Here is a 20870-nt window from a genome sequence, read left to right on the forward strand (position 1 = left end):
TCTGTAGCTGTGCCAGATGAACTTTCACTTTCCTGGAATGAGAGACATTTGACTTGTAAATACACACAACTTCTGATGCATGTCACAAAAGTATTGTGTGAGGATATACTTTCCTCCTTGTGGATATAGTTCTACATTAATTTTTGGGAGTTATCGTTTAAAAAAAATTAGCAGTCACTTCCTTTCGTTTCCTGATCATAGTGAAAAGCAAACTCTGACATTGTTTTGTTAGTAATGTTGGAGAATTCATGTACTGGGTTAATATGTCAGCCTTTCTTGCAATAAATAATACAGAATTGTACCACATTAATGAGAATAATTAAACTGTAATATAATTAAATATGTATCTAAGCCCTGAAACTTCCCTGTGAATGATAGCTCATACTGATTCAACTGTGTGATGAAAAAGCTTGTACCAGTTTTGTCCCAGATGACAGTCAAATACAGCATGAAGGAAGTATCTCATGTTCCACCTGTGTCCAATAGCAATTTGAAATTTGGCTGAGAGAAACAGTTCTTTTCAGAGAACAGAGAAAGTCTCTCCATGCATCAGAGCATTCCTAGAAGTCTTGGCTCTGGAAACAAATGTATCTTTTTGTAAAATATCTTGGTGCCAGGCATGTAAATGTCCATGGTTACTTTGGCTTGCTGTATTTATTATGACATCACACATGTATTTTACTTGTTGTGGTTTAAGAATGATATTCCTCAATTGGAAACACTGCAAACCACGAGTTGCTTGTTTGCTCTCCTCTCCTTTATCCCCACTTTGATGATTTGGAGAGGAGAACTAGAGGCACAAAAGGCGAAGATCACGGGTTGCAATAAGAACAATTTACTGGAAACAGCAATGAAAAGACAACCAACAGCAACAATACTAATAAAAGAGTGTACAAGAAACGGTTTGCACCCGAGTTCTCACCCCGACAATACCCGATCATTCCCCCTGCCGGGCTAACTGAGCTGGCAGGCAGCCATTTCCCAAAAACTGAGGTGAGGTGCTACAGAATAACCTCTGGGTCCTGGCCATGCCCCCTCCTGGCTCCTGCAGAAATTACACCTGTCTTGTCCAGAACCAGGACACTACATTCTATATATCATAACCTCCTTTCTGTATCAGTTTTGTAATCTATGCAAATGGCAGCCAGGTAGCCTTCCTTGAGTGGCACACTTGTCTCAAATAAGGCGAGGCTAAGATTTGAGTTAAATAGAAAAACATACTTTTAGTAGAAGCTTCCTTACTATACCCTGTAATTTATGCATATATTTCTTTACATACAATTGGTGTCAGATAATTACAGTGCAAATTTTGTAAAGTCTGTGTATGTGTATTTTTGTTTTGAGGGGCTTTCTCCCTTCCCTTTCCCAAAAGCAGAGAGATCCATAATAAAAAATACACCTTTTTGCACCACAACAAAGCTACTTTTCTCAACAGATGAGTATGCCATGAGAACATACTGTATTGGTGTATAAGGATATAAAGGGTGTGTCTGCCAGTGATGATGTATATGGATGTGGCACCAAGTGATTTCAACCAGACAGAAAATTAGCACCCCATCTAAAACGTGGAAGAAGAGTTTAGTAGTAAATGTTAAATGTAGCTTTGTAAAGCAGCTCTACCTCCTAAAGCCCAGGGAAACAATAGAGAGTAACTAAGTTTGTGGTTTTATGAGGTATTTTCAGGCATTCCTGGGAATCAGTTTTATACTTTGTCCTTGTGTAATGGATTGCCATCTATAGAGGTTGCTGTTCAATTTTTTTGCCTGCCCTTGAATTGACACCTGGTATATTAAGAGTCATAAAATGCCAATAAGACAGGCACAACAAATGTCTTAATATCTTCCAACAATCTCAACAATCTATGCTAGATATGTATTTTTTACTGCCAAGCAGAAAGAACAGAAATATACTGACTAATTTTTACCAGAACAATAATCAGACACCCACCAGTAAACATGAGTGTAGGCCAGAGGAAAGCAAAGAGGAGACCTTTTGCGGGATAAAGTCTGCTTAAAATGACGTTGGTCTGTGTTCCTCCTGGGTCATAGTAACACGGGAAAGTCTGGTATTTTTTGAAATTGCTTGCAATTGTTTCTATTCGTGCTTTAACTTCTTTAGAGTTCTCCAACTTGTCTGGGACATATGAGCACTGAAATAAGAAATCAAGGTGATTCACTATAACAAATACTCCATTAAAAAGTTTTTAGTTAAGTCAGACTGAGTGAAAAAATCATGCTAGTACTGACAAAATCTGTGGTTTGGCATCCCTGGAGATTGTCTTGGTTTCATTATGTCCATTTGCCATGCCACTCTTCCCTCTTTCCATCAGTATGTCAATGACCCCAGTGTGCAGATTTACAGATTGGGGTTACATTGTTGGAAACCAATAACGTACATGCTCAAAAAAACCCTGCAATCTTTGACACTGTCACTTCCTTATTACAGTGCCAAACTCCAGTTCCTAACAGAGCTTCTAGGCACTGTCACAGTGGGAAAGTGTTCGTTGTGCAGAAATTCACACTGGTTTGTCAGTGTGCACAAGAATGAAATTGTTTCACTGCACACCTCTGGTTGTAAGTAGTCAAAAATGCAAGCATGGCTGTTGGGGGCTTCCTACTTGTCTTTGTTAAACAAAACTATTTTGACTTGTAGTAATAATTCAGAGTTATTTAGTTTTCATTGGAAATAGACTTTGAAGCAGTAAATTTTTTGTTGTTTTTTTGTTATTAATAAACTTTTTTTTCTGCAGTATTATTTTGTGTATATAATGATGCTTGAATGTACTAAACTGGGACCTGGCCAAGGCAAAAGCAGGGGTGGTTCCTGACCTGAAAATTTTACCTGCATTAATGCAAGTAGATGGGACATCAAGAAGTTGCCTCCCCTTGCAGTGAACAAGGCTCTTGTTTCCATTTATGGTAGGTAATTTCTGTTTGCTTCTTTATTGAATGTAGCTTTCCCTGAGGCAGTCATTATAAAGACAGGCATTAACCAGAAAAATTCTCTTCAGCTGAAGTGTTTTATGCTATTAGGTTTGCGCAGTGGGAAGCACTAATCTATATAAATGCTTTGCACTTTTAATCTAAACATGTTCGTTCTAAATTTTAAAAGCACTTCAGTCTCAGGCATCCAAGATTCTGAATTTTCACTGATTTGTTTCTCATTTTCTGTCTAAAATGTGCATCAGGTTGCAATTTTCTCCTTCTTTATTCCCTGCTTCATAATATACACCTAAAAAACAAGTAAAATTGGAATTTGTGCTCTTACTTTGGATGGTTCTAAACTTGATGTCTCTCTTGCTAATTCAACAAGCAACTGAGCAAGCCACAGCTTATAAACCATTTGTTACAATGGGTCTTCAACTGGGAGACTTACATATTTTAAAATGTTCATAGGTGTTGTATATATGTTGGTGTAGTTCCTTTAAAAGTATTAACTTAATATTTAATGTAATATTTAAAAGAAAATAAAAAACTCTAGTTTCTGAAATGTTTTTAAATTGCCTTGGTTTAATACATTATTAACATGTAAAAGATGAGTGACTCCTGCTGTTACTGAGCTGCTTGGTTTAAAAACTGTCAGCCCCTCTCCTCAAAGGTGTTAGATAGTAGCAAAGAATGAGTTTTCAATCTGCAAGTACCTTAGGATTTCTTTCCAGTGTATCTTCAGTCTGGTAGAGCATAACCTCCTGTCCTGAGGCTGTCAGATTAACCCACACCTGTAGACAGGGATAAGGAAAGATTTCCTCATCCTCTGAGCCTTTGCTGTTTGGGCAGAAAACTTTGTCCTTGATGTTGGCTTTGAGTACCTTGCACACAGTTTCTGTTGTCCAAACACTACAAAAACAAAACAAAAGGTATTCCTTTTAAGCTCATCAGAAGCATCTGTTGTGAGTGGCATGTGAAAATACATCTGTGTGTGCTGGCTTGGCTGGAGTTCATATCTGCTTCATCCTGCTGTGATGAACTGTGCCCACCCTGAATCAGTGGCTGCGCCTGGAGAAGGGCTGCCATAGTGAGTAAGTTCAGGAAAGCATTTTTGTTGGTTTTGCTGGTTTTGCTGGTTTTTTATGCATTCTTTGGTTTTCAGTTAGATTCTGACCTCCCCATCTCTAACCAGCTTCATATTATTCAAGAAAAAATATTGCTATGGATTTTAAAATTTGATGTAAATACCTGGAATGCAGTGCACTTCATATCTCAGAAATATTTTGACTGATTTCATTCAATAAGCCTCAGAACTCAGATCTGTTTTCCCCACTTCTCTTTTTCTTTATTACATGGGCCTCTTGCATAAATAAGTAGCAGGATTTTTTCTGGGAAAAGTTAATTTTTACTGTTGCTTATCCATTTTTCTCAAGAGCTACTTTTCTGTTATTGTTAACACATTAAATTTTGCTCACAGAAGTACACTTTGGTGTCAAAGAAAATTGAGAAACAGTCTCACTCCAGTTCTTATGAAACTACTCCTGATACGTGTATCCATCTTTTGTAATGTAATCTGGAGGCAGAAAAATAAATATGTGAATTACTCTATTTTAAAGAAAATGTATTTCAAATAGTTTTGAGATTAAAGGTGCTCTAGCAAGAAGAATGAGGTGGATGTCCTTGCTTTCTCTGTCATAATCTTGAAACATGAACAAGTGAGATGCACTCCTTGTCTTGTTACTTTGATATTTTGCAAATTAATTTTGTGTGTGTAGGCAGAACTCACGAAATTAAATAAGAGGGTGGGCATTCATAACTCCTTCAGTGTTCATTATGTTCTGTAATATTTGGTGTGGCTGCCTGGGTTGTTGAAGGTCCTCGTTTCTTATGATGGTTAATTTGGAAGTAAGATACAGATTCTTGAGTGAACAATTTTACCATGACTTCTGTTGATCAAGTTTTATTAAACAAGACTCTCTCCTGCCCATAAAAGAGCTTTTTTTAACAGTTTCTATTTATGCGAGACTTGGCTTTTCATTGTCAAGCTTTGATAAGCATGGTTGGCTTTTTGATTCTACAGCAAATGTTTTGATTTAGTCTGTTTTGTTTAGCCCTGAGGAGAATAATTTCCTCTTTTTTGTGCTCACTGTGCCCGATGAATTCTTGTCACACTTTTTTCCTCTTCTGTTTTAAATCCTTATGAGCTCTCTGAGAGCACTTTGTCTATTGTACAATGTACTTATGTATACTTTATCATTGTTTTAATTACCGTATATGATGCTAACAGGATAAAGAATAGCTTTGTTTCATAAACAAATGACTCTTATTACCTCTTAGTGTAAAATGGCACAATGGTGATCCCAATAAAAAAGTACATCATCATGGAGCATGCAACCATTCCCAGTCCCAGGCAGAGGGCTCTTGTCTCCCCTCGCTTTTGTGCAGTCACCAACTTCTTTCCCAGCATGATTTAGAGTTGTGAAACTTGAACAACCTCTTTTTGGTGTAAAATAAAATACAGAAAAGAAAGGGAAAATATGACAGTTATTGTACTTATGTAACAAATTTCTGAAATATAATTGGTGGCAGAACAGCCCCATTTTTGCAAAAACTAGAACTAAAAAAAATCCAACCAAACTTGCTGTGTTTTTTGTTATCATTAGACTCTTCTTTTACTTTTTAAATTTATTGTGTAGTACCTTAAGAACTGTATGTGTGTGTGTGTGAAAGCCAAGAGACTAGGTAGAAAAATCTGGTAACTTCTGGGGAGAATTCTGTTAGCATTCTAATTGTCCTCAGACTTAATTCAGTCTGTTTTATGTTGCTGCTTCCCTGAAGTTAGAGTTGTTTTGCTGTATATTGGTAAAGGCTGCGTGAAGGGAAAACCTTCCCAGAGTAGAAACCTTTTTACATTATGCCTTTTCTTCTGGAGTAGTTTGAAATGGTGTTGTCTTATTTCAAAAGAACTGAAATTAAAAACTTAACATTTGAGATTTCTGACTTCTGCATGTTTGCTTGGCCTTGTCAATTCAGAGGTGCTCCAAACCTCCTGTCTGAGCAGTGTTGGTGTAACTCCAGGGAACTAACTCTTGGGCAGAGCAGTCTGAATCTGAGCTCAAAACTGACTGGCATTAGCCCCTCCACTCCTTTGACAAAAAGCATTTTAAATGATCCACAATAAACGATCCATAATGTTCTGTTGAAGAGAATCTGAAAATTATTGCCATGACTCCATATGCCATTGAATCATTATGAGTGACATACAGGTTTCTGTAGAATTAGTCCAGAACTTTCACTGCAAGTTCAACCAATCGCCAGTATCTGCTGCACTGCTGCTCTGACAGCTGTGATTGCTCGTATGTGGGGTTTTGTTTTTTCATGAAAATATGGCAAAAGCTGTTTTTATGGAAATTACAAGACTGGCAAGATTTGAGTGGGCTTTTTGGAGATAAGAGAGGAAAGCAGAGGAAAAAGGAGAAAAAAAAAAGACATTCATGCCAAATTATATTTCCTTTCTGTTCTGCACAAGGCAGTGGTGCACAGCTTTAGGCAGTGCTTCTTCAGGATTTTAGTTTCAGGTGGGTGCAACTTTTCAGTGTATATCCTTACTAGCTGGCCTTTAGGATGGCATAGCTCCTGCCTAAATCCTCCTGTGTTCAGACTTAGATTTATATACAGTGTAAGATAAGCACAAACCAAAGTTGGCAAATAGCCTCTTCAGGTTATCTGTGAGCAGTTGTTCTCCAGCTGCTACAGGCTGGCAGAGCTGTAGTGTGACTGCAGGTAGTGGGACTATGCTGAATTTGGTGAAAGATGAGATAGCCCTCAAAGCTATGAGCATCAGCTCTTAAAGGAATGAATGGAAATATATTCTGAAATATGTTCTTTCCTTTCCTGCTATTTCTGGTTTTCCCTTGTAAAAGTGCCTCACTTTGACTGTTTAATGATCAAAGGAAAAAGGTATTTGAAAATTAACATCCTGCTGGTTTTAGACTGTTATAACACCTGAATGTTAGTTCTCTTAGCAATAAAAATATAGATGTCTGTGGTCAGTAAAACACCTTTGGTCATTTAGCAGAACTTGTGGTTAGTTGCAGATTTTAAGAATATATTTTGAAGTTGGTAGTATTTGATATCAAAGTGGAAGGCTGTTTTTAGGTGTCCCTAGAAACAAAATGAGTTATTTTTAAAATACTAAATTTTGTCCAATTTCATATTTAAGTCCACTTTAAAGAAAGCATCCACATCCAGTGTGAATTTTGCATACAGCATTTTGAGAGGAATTGTTTTTCTGATGATCACATATAATTCACTGGCACTGTAAGAAGCATCTCAATTTGAAAATTGCCATAGATTAACTTTCCTTGTTTACTGCCATTTGCGTTTAATACAGAAGGTGAGCTAATGCCCTTAAGTAAGGTTGTACTCTGTTTTGCTTGGTCAGTGGGGCTATAGATAGAGCATGTAACAAATGCTCCCAGCACACTTGTGCTGCACCTGCATATTCACGTGTAACTATGTGGAGAGGTGTGTGCAGCAAGGAAACTTGCACAGTAAGTGTCACTGACTGTTCCTTGAAACCTTACATCATTTCTTTTAGTTTGGAAAATGGGAACAAAAAAACTTAAAGAATTCCAAAGTACTTAAAATATCAGAATGCTGTGCAACCCAGTACCTTAATACCAATTGTTATTAAACTGGCTCTCCATTACATAATGTGCAGCTTGGGAAGAGAGGGAAGTGAAATAAAAGAACATTTATCAGGCCTGGAGCACAGGCCCTGAGACCAAATGGTACTGGAGTAGCAGGTCCTTATAGCATCATGGGGAGATAATGATACATGAGTGAAAATCTGTGTAATTAATAAGAAACTCTTACCTACAGTAACAATGATTAATCTTTATTTTCTGTGAGAAATTGAAAAAATTAAAGACTGGTACTCCCACTGTGACTTGTGGAAAACTTCTAGTGTCCTAGAGCTGTTAACATATTGAATATTGGTGAACCATAATATTTATGGAGCTGTCCCATTTACACTGAGAAACAGTGGGTTAATCAACCCCCTTGTTACATGGAAAACAAGAACTGTGGAAGGAATTAATAAGAAATCTAATTGCTTCAAAAGTCTGCTTGAATGCCAGCCACACATGCAGTGGATGTACCACTAAACTCATCCTCCTAATAATCTAAAACTAGCAAACCATCTCTTTAAGACACAAAATTATTGTGTCTAAATAGGATTGTGTTAATAGGAAATTTTTCTTACGTGGCACAGAGGTTAAATGCAGTGTTGTTCCCCATCCTCACACCAGACAGACTGCCTGACCCTGGCTCTCTGCAAGGGCTGCTTAGTGATGCTGTTTGCTTGTGTTCCCCCAGTTCAGATAACCGCTCGACCCCAAAGAGAACGAGGACATGTAAATTTTGCAGAGAATGTTAAAAAGAAAGATTAATCTAAAAATATCACCCTAAGGGCTTCTATAGACATAAAAATAACCAGCTAGGTCTTTAGGCAATGTAAAACAAGGATGCTTACATCATTGTTGTGTTGCTGTAGCAAATTAGCTGTAAATGTGGTCCCTAAAACTGAAATACACATTTTCTGGTGCATTTTTTTCTGCTTTCAAATATAGAGGACCAAAAAAAACTGTAACACTATTTCATGCATGTACAGAAGAATTTGAGAGGAAACACAGGACTGCAAAGTTGCATACACATAGAAAACCATATTTATTTGGAATTTCTTCATTGTTTTAAAGGTTATTTTTTTTCTGATTAAAAGTATCTTCTGTCTCCTTGCTCTATGTATATTAGAAGGATTAAATCTTTTAAAATTAAACACTGCAGAATTAAATTAAATCTTTTAAAATTAAACACTGCAGAAAACTTGATTGGCCCAGGAAGTATGAGTAAAATTGAACTGGAAGATGTTGAAGTGCACAAAGCAAGGCTTAGTCCAGCCTTCAAGAGAAAATGTAAATGTATTTTTGTACTGCAGATTTCATGTGGTGGTTCCATATCTATTAGGAATGTATAAACTGCGAATGTTTTGATAATGTTCCCTCTGCCTAATCTTCTTCAATCCAGCTAAATTATACAGTACATTAGCTGTGCATTTTCGATGTATAATAATTGCAGTCATAGCTACTAGTGATAATCTTAGGGATGCAATCCGCTAAGGTTTTGAATAGTCCCCGATTTTAATTAGAGAGATATTTGATACTTGGCCGGAAGTCTCTACCTTCTCCTACTCTCATCTTTCAAGGAGTTTCCAGTGGTGTGACCTCAGATGGGACTTCTCTCTCAAGCTATTCCAGACTGCTCTTAATTTGCATAAGGTATGAGTAGCACTGATGAATTTACCTCACTTGCAGAAGAAAGGCTGCTAAGTCCCTCTATTGAATTTAAGTTGGGAATAAATACTAACAGTGAGATAGTGTGTTTTTTTGTTTGGCTTTTCTTTGAGCTGATTGATCCCACACTATATGGTGAATCTTCAGTGAATATTTATGTATTGCTTTCAGATGAACATTATGTTCTAATATAGCATCATACCAAGAAGAGAGATGCAAGTCATGTACATCTCTAAAGTGATGAAGACTTTTTAAACAGGCCTGTACCTGTTGGCCTCTATTGCTTCTGCATGCAAAACAGCGATTTGTTTTCCCTGTCAAATGCCAACTTAAGCCATGTTTTATTCTCAAAACACCTTATATAGACAAAATAAAAATTGCCAGCTTTGCTGGATTCGTAAGAGGAGCACAGTACTTGGTGACAGTTTATTGGTCAAATGTTTTTTGTGACAACCAGTAGGCAAAAGTTTTAGATTTATAAATATGAGCTCTGTACTGGTTATGTTACTGGAACAGCACTCATATTTACATACTTAGAACTTTCTCTAGGAAGAGTTAGTTGGATCATTCGTACTTGCTTGTCTGTTTTCCATGGGTACTTCAACACTGCTTAGATTCTTCCTTTCTGTTTCAATCCTATGCTCATTTTCTCATCTGCTGCCCCACCACTTACAACAGGCTGTAGTCAAAATTGTATTTCTGTTAGCACTTTCTTTCCCTTTCCCCAGTCTCTAGCAGTTACAGGCATTTTTTGCTGGTACTGGGGAAGTGCTGTGGACAGGGAACATCAGTTTTTTCATGAAATAATAAGTTTTCTGTGTGTCTGCAACCACAAATACTGTATGTTACAGAATGAGATGATGCTCAGCCTCAATGGAAAAGTGCACAGAAAAATTTCTCATGCAGTTGTGTTGGAAACCTAAAGCAGCAATATTTTGACTGTGTAACATGACACAACTGTTTATTTTATGAAATATGCTGTATAATTTTGCTTTATTACTGAACTGTTTACCAGATGTGCCACTAGAGTGAATTAAAGAAGTTAGATTTTTAATTGTCTAAAAATATATGCACTTGTTTAAGGCTAATTCTATTAGCTTTTAAACATGGTGGTTCTTTGAAAAAGAAAAACTGGGGGGAAAAAAAAGACAGAAGTTACTTGCTTAGTTCAGCTGTTCTGAAATATTTCTGGAGTACTTTTTCTTTTGATTCTGTGCTGTAGAGGGTTGCACAGAAGGAATCAGTTTAAGAACAGATTTTTGGGAAGCCTTCAAGAGTTCATGTGCCTGGTTCCTCTGTAACTTAGGGGTAGGTAAGCACAACCTCTAAAGTAATGCTGAAAACCCAAAGCCATGAAACTTCTAAGAGCAAAAGTGCATTTACCATTAAAATGAATAAGAACTATAGTCTTATTTGAGCTACAGGCTCCTAATTTATGAAAATATTATTGTTACCTTTGCTAACAGTTGTGAAGAATGATCAGATTGCATCCAGTTACAAAAGAGAGAACGCAGTCTGCATGCTACAGAAAAGTTATCTACCCTGTCCTCCATACTGCTGCAGATATAGAAAACCTTTTGCTTCCCCAAAAGTACTTTTTTTCTTCCCCCACTGTACTTTTAAAAACACAAAGCTATCACATGCTCTCAAGGAAAAAGAGTTGTTTAGATATAAACTTACAATTTTTGATGAAATGCTGCTTTCTCTGATGAAAAATGTCTGTTATATGACAGACTTGGGATAGTAGTGGAGCTCAGAGCTGAAAGGGATTTTTATTAATTTCTTTCCTTTCCTGTACGTCGCTGGGTTTGCTTTGCTGTGGCTGAACTCCTAACTTAATTCCCCTATTACAAAGCCTTTTGTAACCATAAATGGTAAGGTATGAAAGAGCACTGTCCTTTTGGAAATTAATTGCTGGAAACCAGGAAGTCACAATACTAAGACTGAGCTTTCTCATACACTAGAGCTCCTTTACAACGCATTCTGGTGGATTTGTGTTAAACTATGGGCCCACTCCATTTGTACAAGCCTTTTAGTTTAGAAATCGGACAGATCTTTTGGGTAAGATTTATGGAATTTAACTGTATTGATGACCAGTGGTCATCAATAACCTGAGCCATTACCAGCTGTGTGGGAATGCTTTATTGCCTCTATTTCCAGTGAGTTTGGATGCAACAGGTGCTACAATTCTGACTGTACATCGGAGCCTTATAGATAAGAACATCCATCATACCATAGGTGCATTAGTGTCTAGCATGTTCCTCTAGCCAAAAAGTCAAGCCTATTTCTGGGACATATAAACAGATAACTCCTAGCACAGAGCTTCAGAAAAGAGATTTTTTTTTTTTTTTGAAACTCTATTATTGGGAGTCTAAAGGAATTTAAATGAGTTAATCCAGTAGAATCATTAGGAGAGAACATAAGCAAGGGTAGGGTATTTGGCCCTCCCGCCTTGCTTTAGGTATCTCATAATTAGCTGTTTCAGTTTAAGCTGTTCTTCTAAACTTGCTTTGATAAGAGTTTTGAAGTTGACTAGCTCAGAATGTTCATGCTATCTAAAGATAACTGATTAATCTCCTTCAGTAGGACCCTTCTGTATTATTACAGATGCAGAAGAGAGCACACAAAGCTAACCTGGATTTAGATAACTGGTAGACATTTACAGCTTAATAAGAGTAAGTCTGCTACTATCATCTAGATTGGAAATACTTATAATCATAGTAATTTTATAATACTTGTGAAGTAATGTAGAGAAATTTTAAAAATTACATTTGAAGTTTGGAAAAAAGAGTCGTATGAATAAAAGTTATTTCTGGATAAAACAGGATCTGGTTGAGTGGAGTTTTTACCGTTTTTAATGCTTAGTAATCAAGACTGGATATTTCAAAGCGGCAGTCTCTGTTGGCTCAAGGAATAGTCAGGCTTTTAATGAGGAATTCATTGTAAGTGATTTTTGGGTTCTGTGATTCAGGGTTCAAAGTAGAATACAAGGTAAGCCGTGCTGAATGAAATTCATGAGTCTTCAAAATGAAGGTTTGTCCTCTGTCTCCCCTCTGTGTACAACTTAACCCCAGTGGCCAAAATAGATTTCATTTCAGCCATAATTTCCCATAATTCTTTTAAAAAAGAGCAATGCCTCAACTTGGAAAATCTTGCCATATCTGTAAATTACTGAAGTAGCTGCACTCAAAATTGCCAGCCTACAGAACTGCAAGTAGCTATCTGAAAAATTAAAAGGAAATAAGATATATTTCTGGGGATTTATTTTCCCTGTAGAGTGACAACAGAAGAAAAAAAATCATGTGAGAGAAGGTGTGTGGCTCTGAAAGAGACATTGTGTAAACATAAGCATCCAAGGATTGTAGCTTTTGCTTTGCAAATAAAAGTATAAGGAGACTGTAAACATTTTGGCAATGGCAGGGAACAGAAGCTTCTGGTATTTTTTTGCTGTACTGCTCTGCAGTGAGTACTGTTGTCCTTTGGGCACCACCATCTTTATCGCAGAGTGCTTTGTTTCAGCCCCTTCTGCTCCTCATGGCTGGCTGTTGCAGGGGCATATTCATCCAGAGAGTGTTTAACCCTCCCAAGGAATCCATCTGACTTTGCTGGGATGCTGAAATTTCAAGAAAGTCTGGTTTGACCCCACATGCTACTGAACAATTTGTTCTTGTGATGTCACATGAATCAAACTTAGTGTTTGCAGGTGACCTGTTTCACATTAGGCTGCCCTGTGTGACAGGGGCTTCTTGCTGGAAATCTGAGTCAGATTATATAAATAATGTCTGCAGTCAAACAGAAGTTATGTGAATTTGCAAACTCTGAACTCCTTTTTGACTCTAATGTAAAAAACAGTTCAGATGTTAGAAGGGGGGAAAGGGAAAAAAAAATAAGCCAAATCTTTCTTTTGCTCAGAACTCCTTATTCAGTTCTTTTAAGCTGATCATCCATAAGGGCTGTTTTGACATTAGGGCATAAGAAAAATTCACTGGCTATGAGATAAAGACAATTTAATAAACATTGTCATTTTATTTCCAGGACTCTCTAATGCTTCTAAAGAATCACTGAGCTGTGAAGTGAGCACAGTTTTTCTGCAAAGTGATTAGCTCCCCCTTCCTAGCTGAAACATATTCATAGTGTAGTACACTGTCATATTTAATGGCCTTCATAAAAAGCTGTGGCTCTTGAACAAGGAACAGTCACATATTGAAAATTATACAAGTCAGGAGCACAAGGTGCTAAATGTTGGCATGCCTACATCAAAGACAGGCAAACTTGAGGACTGGCTGATTCCTTTAAAGTAGCTACATTAACAAACTGTCTGCTGGATTTGCTGTTAACTAACCAATTTCATGAGGGTTGAGAGTGTCCTCAGAATGTTTTTACACAGATACTTTACCATGAATTTTGAATGGTTTGTTTAGCTTCCAACTTCACAGCATGGTGGTTGTGAAGTCCTGATGATGCCCTAAATGGAAGACAGTAGAAGGCTGTTCTGTGGTGAGCCTCTCCTAGACACGTCATACCTGCAGTAAAGCACAATTGCTGTTATTCCTCTTCAAAGTCACTCAGAACTCTCTAATTACTGTGTCTTGAAAGTGAAGTTAGAGAGGATTCTTATCTGTTTGCTGCATCCAACTGCCTGTGGGGACACACTGCTTTCAGAGAAAAGGGGCATGGTTTTCAGTCAGAGAGTAAGTGCATATGTGCTTTGTCAGTCTGGATCTTGTATGCATAATCAGTTCTTAATAATGTTATTCCAGATAGAGGAGCCCTTTTTTAAAAAAAAATCTCACCACTATGACAAAAAACCCCAATCCCGAGAACTCATAAAACCAAAAAAACTCACAACACAAAGTGAACTTAGAACTGTGGATTTAGAAGTATTACACATTATTATTCTTTATCCTTGCTTTATTAGATGGGCACAAGGCGATAACTCCTTTGCCTAGCAAGGGACAGGTGATCAGTTGTGGGAAATGACACTCACTTTAAAAATTTCAAAGGTTTATTAAACCTTAACAAAATACAACAAAAGACTGAATAAGGAAAAATTTACAGCACTGAGACCATGGAATTATACCACCATGTGCTCGTCTACAAAATGGATGCTCCACCGTTTGTACCCTGGCCCCTCCTGTCAGTCAATTCTTTCTCTGTCGTCCATTGGTGGAGATCACTTTCTTGCAACTTCATTGGAGGTCAGGTGTTGCCATGCAGCGCCTCCTAGTAACAAGCCTGCCCTCCCCCCAAGTGCCGTGGCTACCAAGGCCGTCCAGTGACAACAATGCAAGGAGAAGGGAAATATGACTATGGGGAGAGCATATCACAGGAACGTAACTATACATCTATAAAACTTCTCTTAACATACACATAATATTCATCCCTTAATTGTGAGAGCCAACTGGCTTTAGAGAGTTTCTGCCCTGTTCTCTGGCCAGACTGTAGTCAGAAGTACAAGGGAGGCATGGGGGTTGCTCCAAGACCATGTCCTCTTCCACCTTACTCCTTTTATCTGCCACTGTGACTTGTGCTATCTCACTGTTACATGCTGAGCTGTATTGAAACTAGCAGGCAAACCTGAATATCAAATTTTCTGCATAGCCAGAAATTGGGGTTGTCTGATTTTGTCTGAGAGTAATGTCAGTCATGTAATTTGTATTATTGGAAACAATATAACTTTTAAAGTTTTGTCTCTCCAGTTAGGCTTGAGTTGACTTTGCCTTGGGGAAAGGAATTTTCTTTAGTTTTCTCAAGAGATGTAGAATCACTCTAAGGAGATGGGCTTAACATACCAACAGACTGGGAGTAGCCCAAAGATACCCAGAAAGATAAAAGGCCATAAATGGAACATCAATGGAACATCAGAGGCTATCTACAAATATCTACTCACAGATGCTGCCTCTGGAAGAATTGGAGACATCTGGTCTGGAAAAGACTGATAAGAAAATCAAAGAATGAAGATCTAGTTAACATCGGAGGCAAGGAGATTTGGATCCAATGGGAAACTGAATATTGAGGGTTGCTCAACTCTGGACCAATGAACTTTGAAACAGCACATCTCTATGGGTTTTGACTGTATAAAGTTTGGGGGGAAATCCTGCAAAAAAGTGTGCTTGGAATATTTTCCTTCGCACATCCTGGCCAGAAAATAAACTAATGCCTGATTCTCTATCATTTCAAATACAGTGCTAGAGGGTTTTATTTTTTCCCCGATTTTTGGTGACAGTAGTGTTCAACAGTTCAGGAATTAGGATTTGTGTCTATAACGGTGGTTCATTGATCCAAATCCTCTCAAAACATAGCACTAAATTCAATCTTTCAATGCTTTTGACTTCTCAGCTCATCAGAGAGGTAACAATCTTGTGATTCCCTCCCACATCTGCTGCTGCTGCAGTTTCTAGATGTGTTTTGGCTCTTAATAGAGTTGTCAAGGAATAAAAGTAGCTCTGAGAATTTTCCCTTTTCAGTTTTTGATTGAGAAGTTCAAGTCTGGTAGAATACATACCACTCCTCTTCCATGCTCTACATTATGATCAAAATTTAATATGAGAAATGTAGATTAATTTGTCATTAGCTGTCACCTACATATGTTGGTCTAGGGCCAATGACATTCAGCTTCTAATTGTAGCTTGTTTTGTTGTTCAGCTCCATTGTTTCTGCTGTTTTCAATAAAACAAATCTACTGAAAGCAAATTGTATCCTCATTAGGACTAATTAATTAAATTGCTTTCTTTTAAAATAACTTCATGTGAGGCTTTGCATAGAACAGTAAGCTGAAATTTTATTCAGCTGCAGACTTCATGTCAAACATTTTGCAAAGAGAGCCAGATGCCATATAGAAATAGTTCTGCAAACCTCTCACTTTCTTTGTGTTTTAGCTTTTCCAAATGTTACATTTGTTCTTTATTCAGACTAGTAAAACTTGTGAAGTCTGGTATGTTGCATCCTGCTGCCCTGGAAATCAGGGGAAGTAGGAGCTGAAAACAATGATGTCTTAATACTGATTCTTATAACTTGTTTGCTGAGAAAATTCTGTTCGAGTATTCCTTTGGTGAAAAGACTTTAGTTAACTGAGAGCAGAGACAGTGAGGGATCTGTTAGCTTTGCTCTGTTCTTTCAGGTCACACAAGACTTTTGGCTTTTCACCACTATATCTTTTTTAAACATTGAGTTAAAGCCTGTAAGACAAAAATAGATTGTGATCCAAATATGGTACTAGCAGTTCCCATCTTCTAACAGTCAAGGTACAGTAGCTGGAGGAGGCCTGTATGAGTGAGACTGGAAGGGACGCAGCTGTCAAGTGATGCTGTGTATCTGCAGTTCAGGCAATTTTGCAGTGGCAAGTTTTCCTGAGGAACACTGTAGTTCCCACAGCTTCCCCAGCCACAGGTCATTTGTTTTGCTTTGTCTCATCTCCTTGTCATTCCTTGGGGTAGCAGCAAGGATGCAGATCCCACAATCAATTCTATTGGCTACTGTTTCGAGAGCAGTGGCAAATGCTACCCTGTGCAAAAAGGAGTTCTCTCCTGTTTGTAAAACAAAATACTGGTTTGCCTTCATTTAGATTTTTTTTCTCTTGATCCAAAGTTTTATCTAATTTGAGATCAAATGAGGTGTGCCCACTCTATCAGAAAGTGCATTCATTGCATAGGACTAAGTGACACACAGAGTAGAGGCTCTACAACCAGCAAGGTTGTTAAGTAGGTATGTTTATTCAGTGCTGGGTACACAAGGGATCTCTCCACCACAAATGGGTGCGCCTGCCATGGTGATTTACCTGGTCTTTATAAATACAGATATTACATATTCAAGATAATTGCGAAAGAGCCTATACATACTCATATTCCCTGAAAAGGCAGGTTTTATTATAATGAGTTCTGGGAAATAATTCCCATAGTCCCCACCTTTGGCTTCTCCTGATTGCACTGCATAGTGCCTTCTGGTGGTTGTGGGCTGGGGGCTTAGGGTGAAGTAAGTTCCTCTTCTTTGAGCTGAATTTTTTGCCTCTGTTCTCACACATGCTCCTTGGACCCTTGGCATTTCTTCAGACCACAAAGCCATCTTCAGCTGGTTTAAGATGCTCCAGTCCTTGCTATTATCAGGAACTGTCCATAACAGACCTTCCTCATCTCCTTTATCATAAGAGAGCTTTGTTTGTTCTTTTGTTTGTGTGGTTTTTGTTTTGTTTTGTATCTAGACAAATATAGTTGTTTATTCATTCTTGTTTAGTATCAGCTGTGGACCCAGCACTCAAAGTCACAGGGCAGGATGTAGAACTTCTAGGGGAATTTGAACTTGTCCTGGTGGTTGTTTCTGATCTGATTTCACAATTGGATCACATATCTGAATAAAAGAGAAATAACAGCAATGAGAAATTTTGTTTGCTGTGTCCTTTTTCCTGGCACCAAGTAAAACATTTGTCTGGATACACATCCTTGGAAATCCTTAACAGTGCAGGAGTAAGACATTGCCAGCTGCTTTGTTCTTCTTGATGTTTCTTGCAGTGCCTGGTGAAAAAGGACTCTTTCTGAGCATGAAGACAGCTTGGCAATGGGGACAGAAGAAATGCCCAGATGAGCAGTCCTGCACTTTAAAATCTAGAAAGTAGCTGTGTTTACTTTTCTCTTTGTGGTTCTCAGGGACTAAGGGATTTGTGATTAAGTGGGGATTGCAGTCTTGGCATGGGGCATCCGTGTCTGCTAAGGAAAATTTAAGCAAGTCAGGCATGGTTTACTTGAAGTGCTAATATACATAGATCAATCAAGGGTATCATTCATGTCTTAAAAATGTGTGTGAAATTTTATGTGCCCTTGGAAAGAGGGAAAAATCCTGTAGACACTTCTGCATGGAATCCCTGCCACAGAGCTGCCCTGTGGCTTTGTCCATGCACACAATCATGCAGTCATCACTTAGAATCTGCACCTTTACAGAGAGCAAAACAATAACAGATTTTGGGCTTGTGGCTTCTTCTTTTAACTCCTGAAGCAAGTGGGTACCCAATTTTGAAGCTGATAGTTTGCAGCTTAAGAGAAAGCCTGGTGTGTAAAATTAATGACTCAAGGAAATAGTATAAGGGAAATGTCAGTTTAAGGAGTGGGTGGAATGAAGAAAAAAGGCAAAGTCGAGCTTTTACTTCTTATTTTGGTATCTTTTCCAACTGAAGTGTCTGTTCCAAACATTGCTGAAGGGTGCTTAGGCCAAATTTCCAACCTCCCTATATCTTATTTTACTGTCTCTCAGAAACACATGAATCACCCTGAATGAGAGAAAAAGATATTGCATCAAGCTTGTGGGTTACCAAAATTACTGCGCTCTTATGGAGGAATAGGATTTAGGCAAAGAAAATTATTTCTGTGGTTGTTCCTCTCTATGCTAATTCCCAGACATGCTTTTGGCTTTGGTCCCAACTCCACAGTGATTTTGGAGATGCTATGATTAGGGCTATGAAAAGGCTTTTTCAGTTTCACAGCTGTACCTAGGGTTGTCAAATGGGGAATAATGTTTTGACTAGAGTAAACATGTAATTTTTGTATTTTATCTGCCAAATATAATGCTGGAAAGAAATTTCTTCTTTTAAAATGAGATCTCCCTTTGTTTCAGCATAGAGGTTTTTACTGTGGACTTGTATAGAATAAATGATAGCAATAAAGTGAACCATTTGGAAAGGGAGATTGCCAAATATTTCAGGGATTTGACAGCATACATTTTATTGGCTGAAAAGATCCAAGTGCCATGAGCGATACTTCCTGAGTGTCTGAACCCTCCTCTCATACCTTTTAGAAAAGCCAAGAGGCAAAGTTTGTTAAACAGGCAGATGGGAGGCTGTGTTCTCTGTATGTCCTTAGTTACTGAATGTGCTTTTGTATGAAGAAGTCAGTCTTTGTCAGAACAGGGACTGGGATTCAGGAATTTCTTTTCCCAGGCTGGTGCTGCGAATGGATGTATTAGTGCAAAATAGAACTGAGTCAGAGTGAGGAACCTCCAACTACTTGACATGTCTCTTCAGGTTGTTCTTAATGCTCAATGGTGTGTTCCAGATAGAATTTTGTACTGAATTCGACTTAAATGTGATTTTAGAAAACCTAAATTATATTCTTTGGAGGAGCTAGTAGTTCCAGGATAAAAAATTTCTTTGGTGTGACATAGCTGAATGTGGGAAAATGACTGGTGTCCCTGTGGACATGTAATGGAATACAGTTAGAGAAAAATGAAGAGTTATATTAGCATCTTAACATGAGTTACAGCAGTACAGAAATTTCAGGGTAAATCACATTTGCTGCTCCCTGAATGGAATGCAGTTGGCATGACTTGAAACCTATTCCAGGATGATTCCCCATCCACACACACCTCCTGAGGGGGATGGAATGTAGGGTAGGGCAGAGCAGAGACACCCTGGCCAGGCTCTGTGGGAATCTTTGCAGGGAAGGGAGCTTGATGGTACTTTGCAGCTGATAAACCTAATACCAGGGAAGATAAAGGAATATATCCTACCACTGAGCCAACAACTGTGGTGAAATCCCTCTCCTTAGATGAATTTGCTTCATTAAAGCCTAATAATAACATTAAAGCAGTCCTCCATCCCAAAGTTCCCTGCCCCCAAGGTACAGCCACACTGGGCATGTGCTCTGTGTTCTTTTTGACTGTATCTGTAAAAGCAAGACAATTTTATACTCATCAGTAAAAAGGATGTGTCTGTCTGACTCGAGTCAATTGAAGGTCCGCCTAAACACAAAAAAAAGAATATAAAAATCCTACAAGAATAGGGGAAAATTAAGGAATACTCTATCATAACTGTGGGGATCAGTCAAGGGGCTGCAGCTGTCTTTGTCCCCATAGAGACCCCTGTTGGGAAAGAATCATACTCTATGTTTGCTAAACATTTTATCTGGTATTAGAGCTTGTCTGTACATTCCTTCAAGCATATTTTTACAGTCAGACACTATCACTGACAATCTTCCAACCTTAACCTGTCACAATTTTATATTAATAATGAGTGTCATTCCATAAAATGTTACTGTGAATCCTTCCTGGGTGCTGGCAGTCACCGGCAGTGGGGAACACACTCCAATAAAGATGAGATTCTGGCTGTGCTTTTGGAAGTAAGAATGGCTTTTATTTTGTCAGCTACCATTATTTTTATTTACTTATTTTAACTAATCTGCAGGGAGATTAATCTACGGAGAGGACTAGAACTAGTAAATAAAATAAACGAAAAAAATCACTCTTACTACATTCTGTTTGGCTTAACTCTGCTGTTACATGCATTTGATGTCCATATATCTACTCTGGGCTTGGAGAAAATCATAACTGCAGTTGAGTCAAGATTATAGTTAAGAAGGCACTTCCCATATCCCAGCTTCTCACTGCTTGATCTGCACAAAGCTAAAATGAGTTTTCAAAAGGTTGTTTTATCAACAGCTGACTTTACAAGAAGCTGTACTTTCTCCTTGGACTAAGACTGGATAGGAAAAAAATTATATTTTCAGAGGCTGAAAGAGTTTATGCTTCAAGCTTACAGAGTCAGTGAAGCTCCTGGTCAGTAACCTGTGGGTTACTGTCAGCACACTGTGACCTCTTTGCGTGCTAAACA

At 38.1% G+C, this 20870-nt stretch overlaps 2 protein-coding genes across 2 annotated transcripts in view; one reads left to right on the forward strand and one right to left on the reverse strand.

Annotated features, from left to right (window-relative positions):
* KCNIP1 (potassium voltage-gated channel interacting protein 1) overlaps positions 1–20870 on the forward strand; it is a 295414-nt gene that overhangs the window by 17738 nt on the left and 256806 nt on the right. The gene's annotated exons all lie outside the window — the stretch shown is intronic.
* Positions 1880–5394, reverse strand: KCNMB1 (potassium calcium-activated channel subfamily M regulatory beta subunit 1). The gene is made up of 3 exons (XM_036391547.2): positions 5258–5394; positions 3641–3836; positions 1880–2149 (listed from the first exon to the last, which is right to left on the reverse strand). Exons 1-3 carry the CDS (start codon positions 5392–5394, stop codon positions 1880–1882), a joined length of 603 nt encoding a protein of 200 aa, XP_036247440.1.

The sequence above is a fragment of the Molothrus ater genome, chromosome 15 (assembly GCF_012460135.2).
Source record: "Molothrus ater isolate BHLD 08-10-18 breed brown headed cowbird chromosome 15, BPBGC_Mater_1.1, whole genome shotgun sequence".
NCBI classification, from domain to species: domain Eukaryota; kingdom Metazoa; phylum Chordata; class Aves; order Passeriformes; family Icteridae; genus Molothrus; species Molothrus ater.

Bases quoted from the DNA above. Each gene is read 5' to 3' on its own strand.
- KCNMB1 (XM_036391547.2), bottom strand. From the start codon at position 5,394: ATGCTGGGAAAGAAGTTGGTGACTGCACAAAAGCGAGGGGAGACAAGA. The intron at 3,837-5,257 runs GTAATAAGAGTC...TTGTTTTTGTAG, and splicing joins GTGCCATTTTACACTAAGAG to TGTTTGGACAACAGAAACTG. The intron at 2,150-3,640 runs GTACTTGCAGAT...TTCTTATTTCAG, and splicing joins CACTGGAAAGAAATCCTAAG to TGCTCATATGTCCCAGACAA.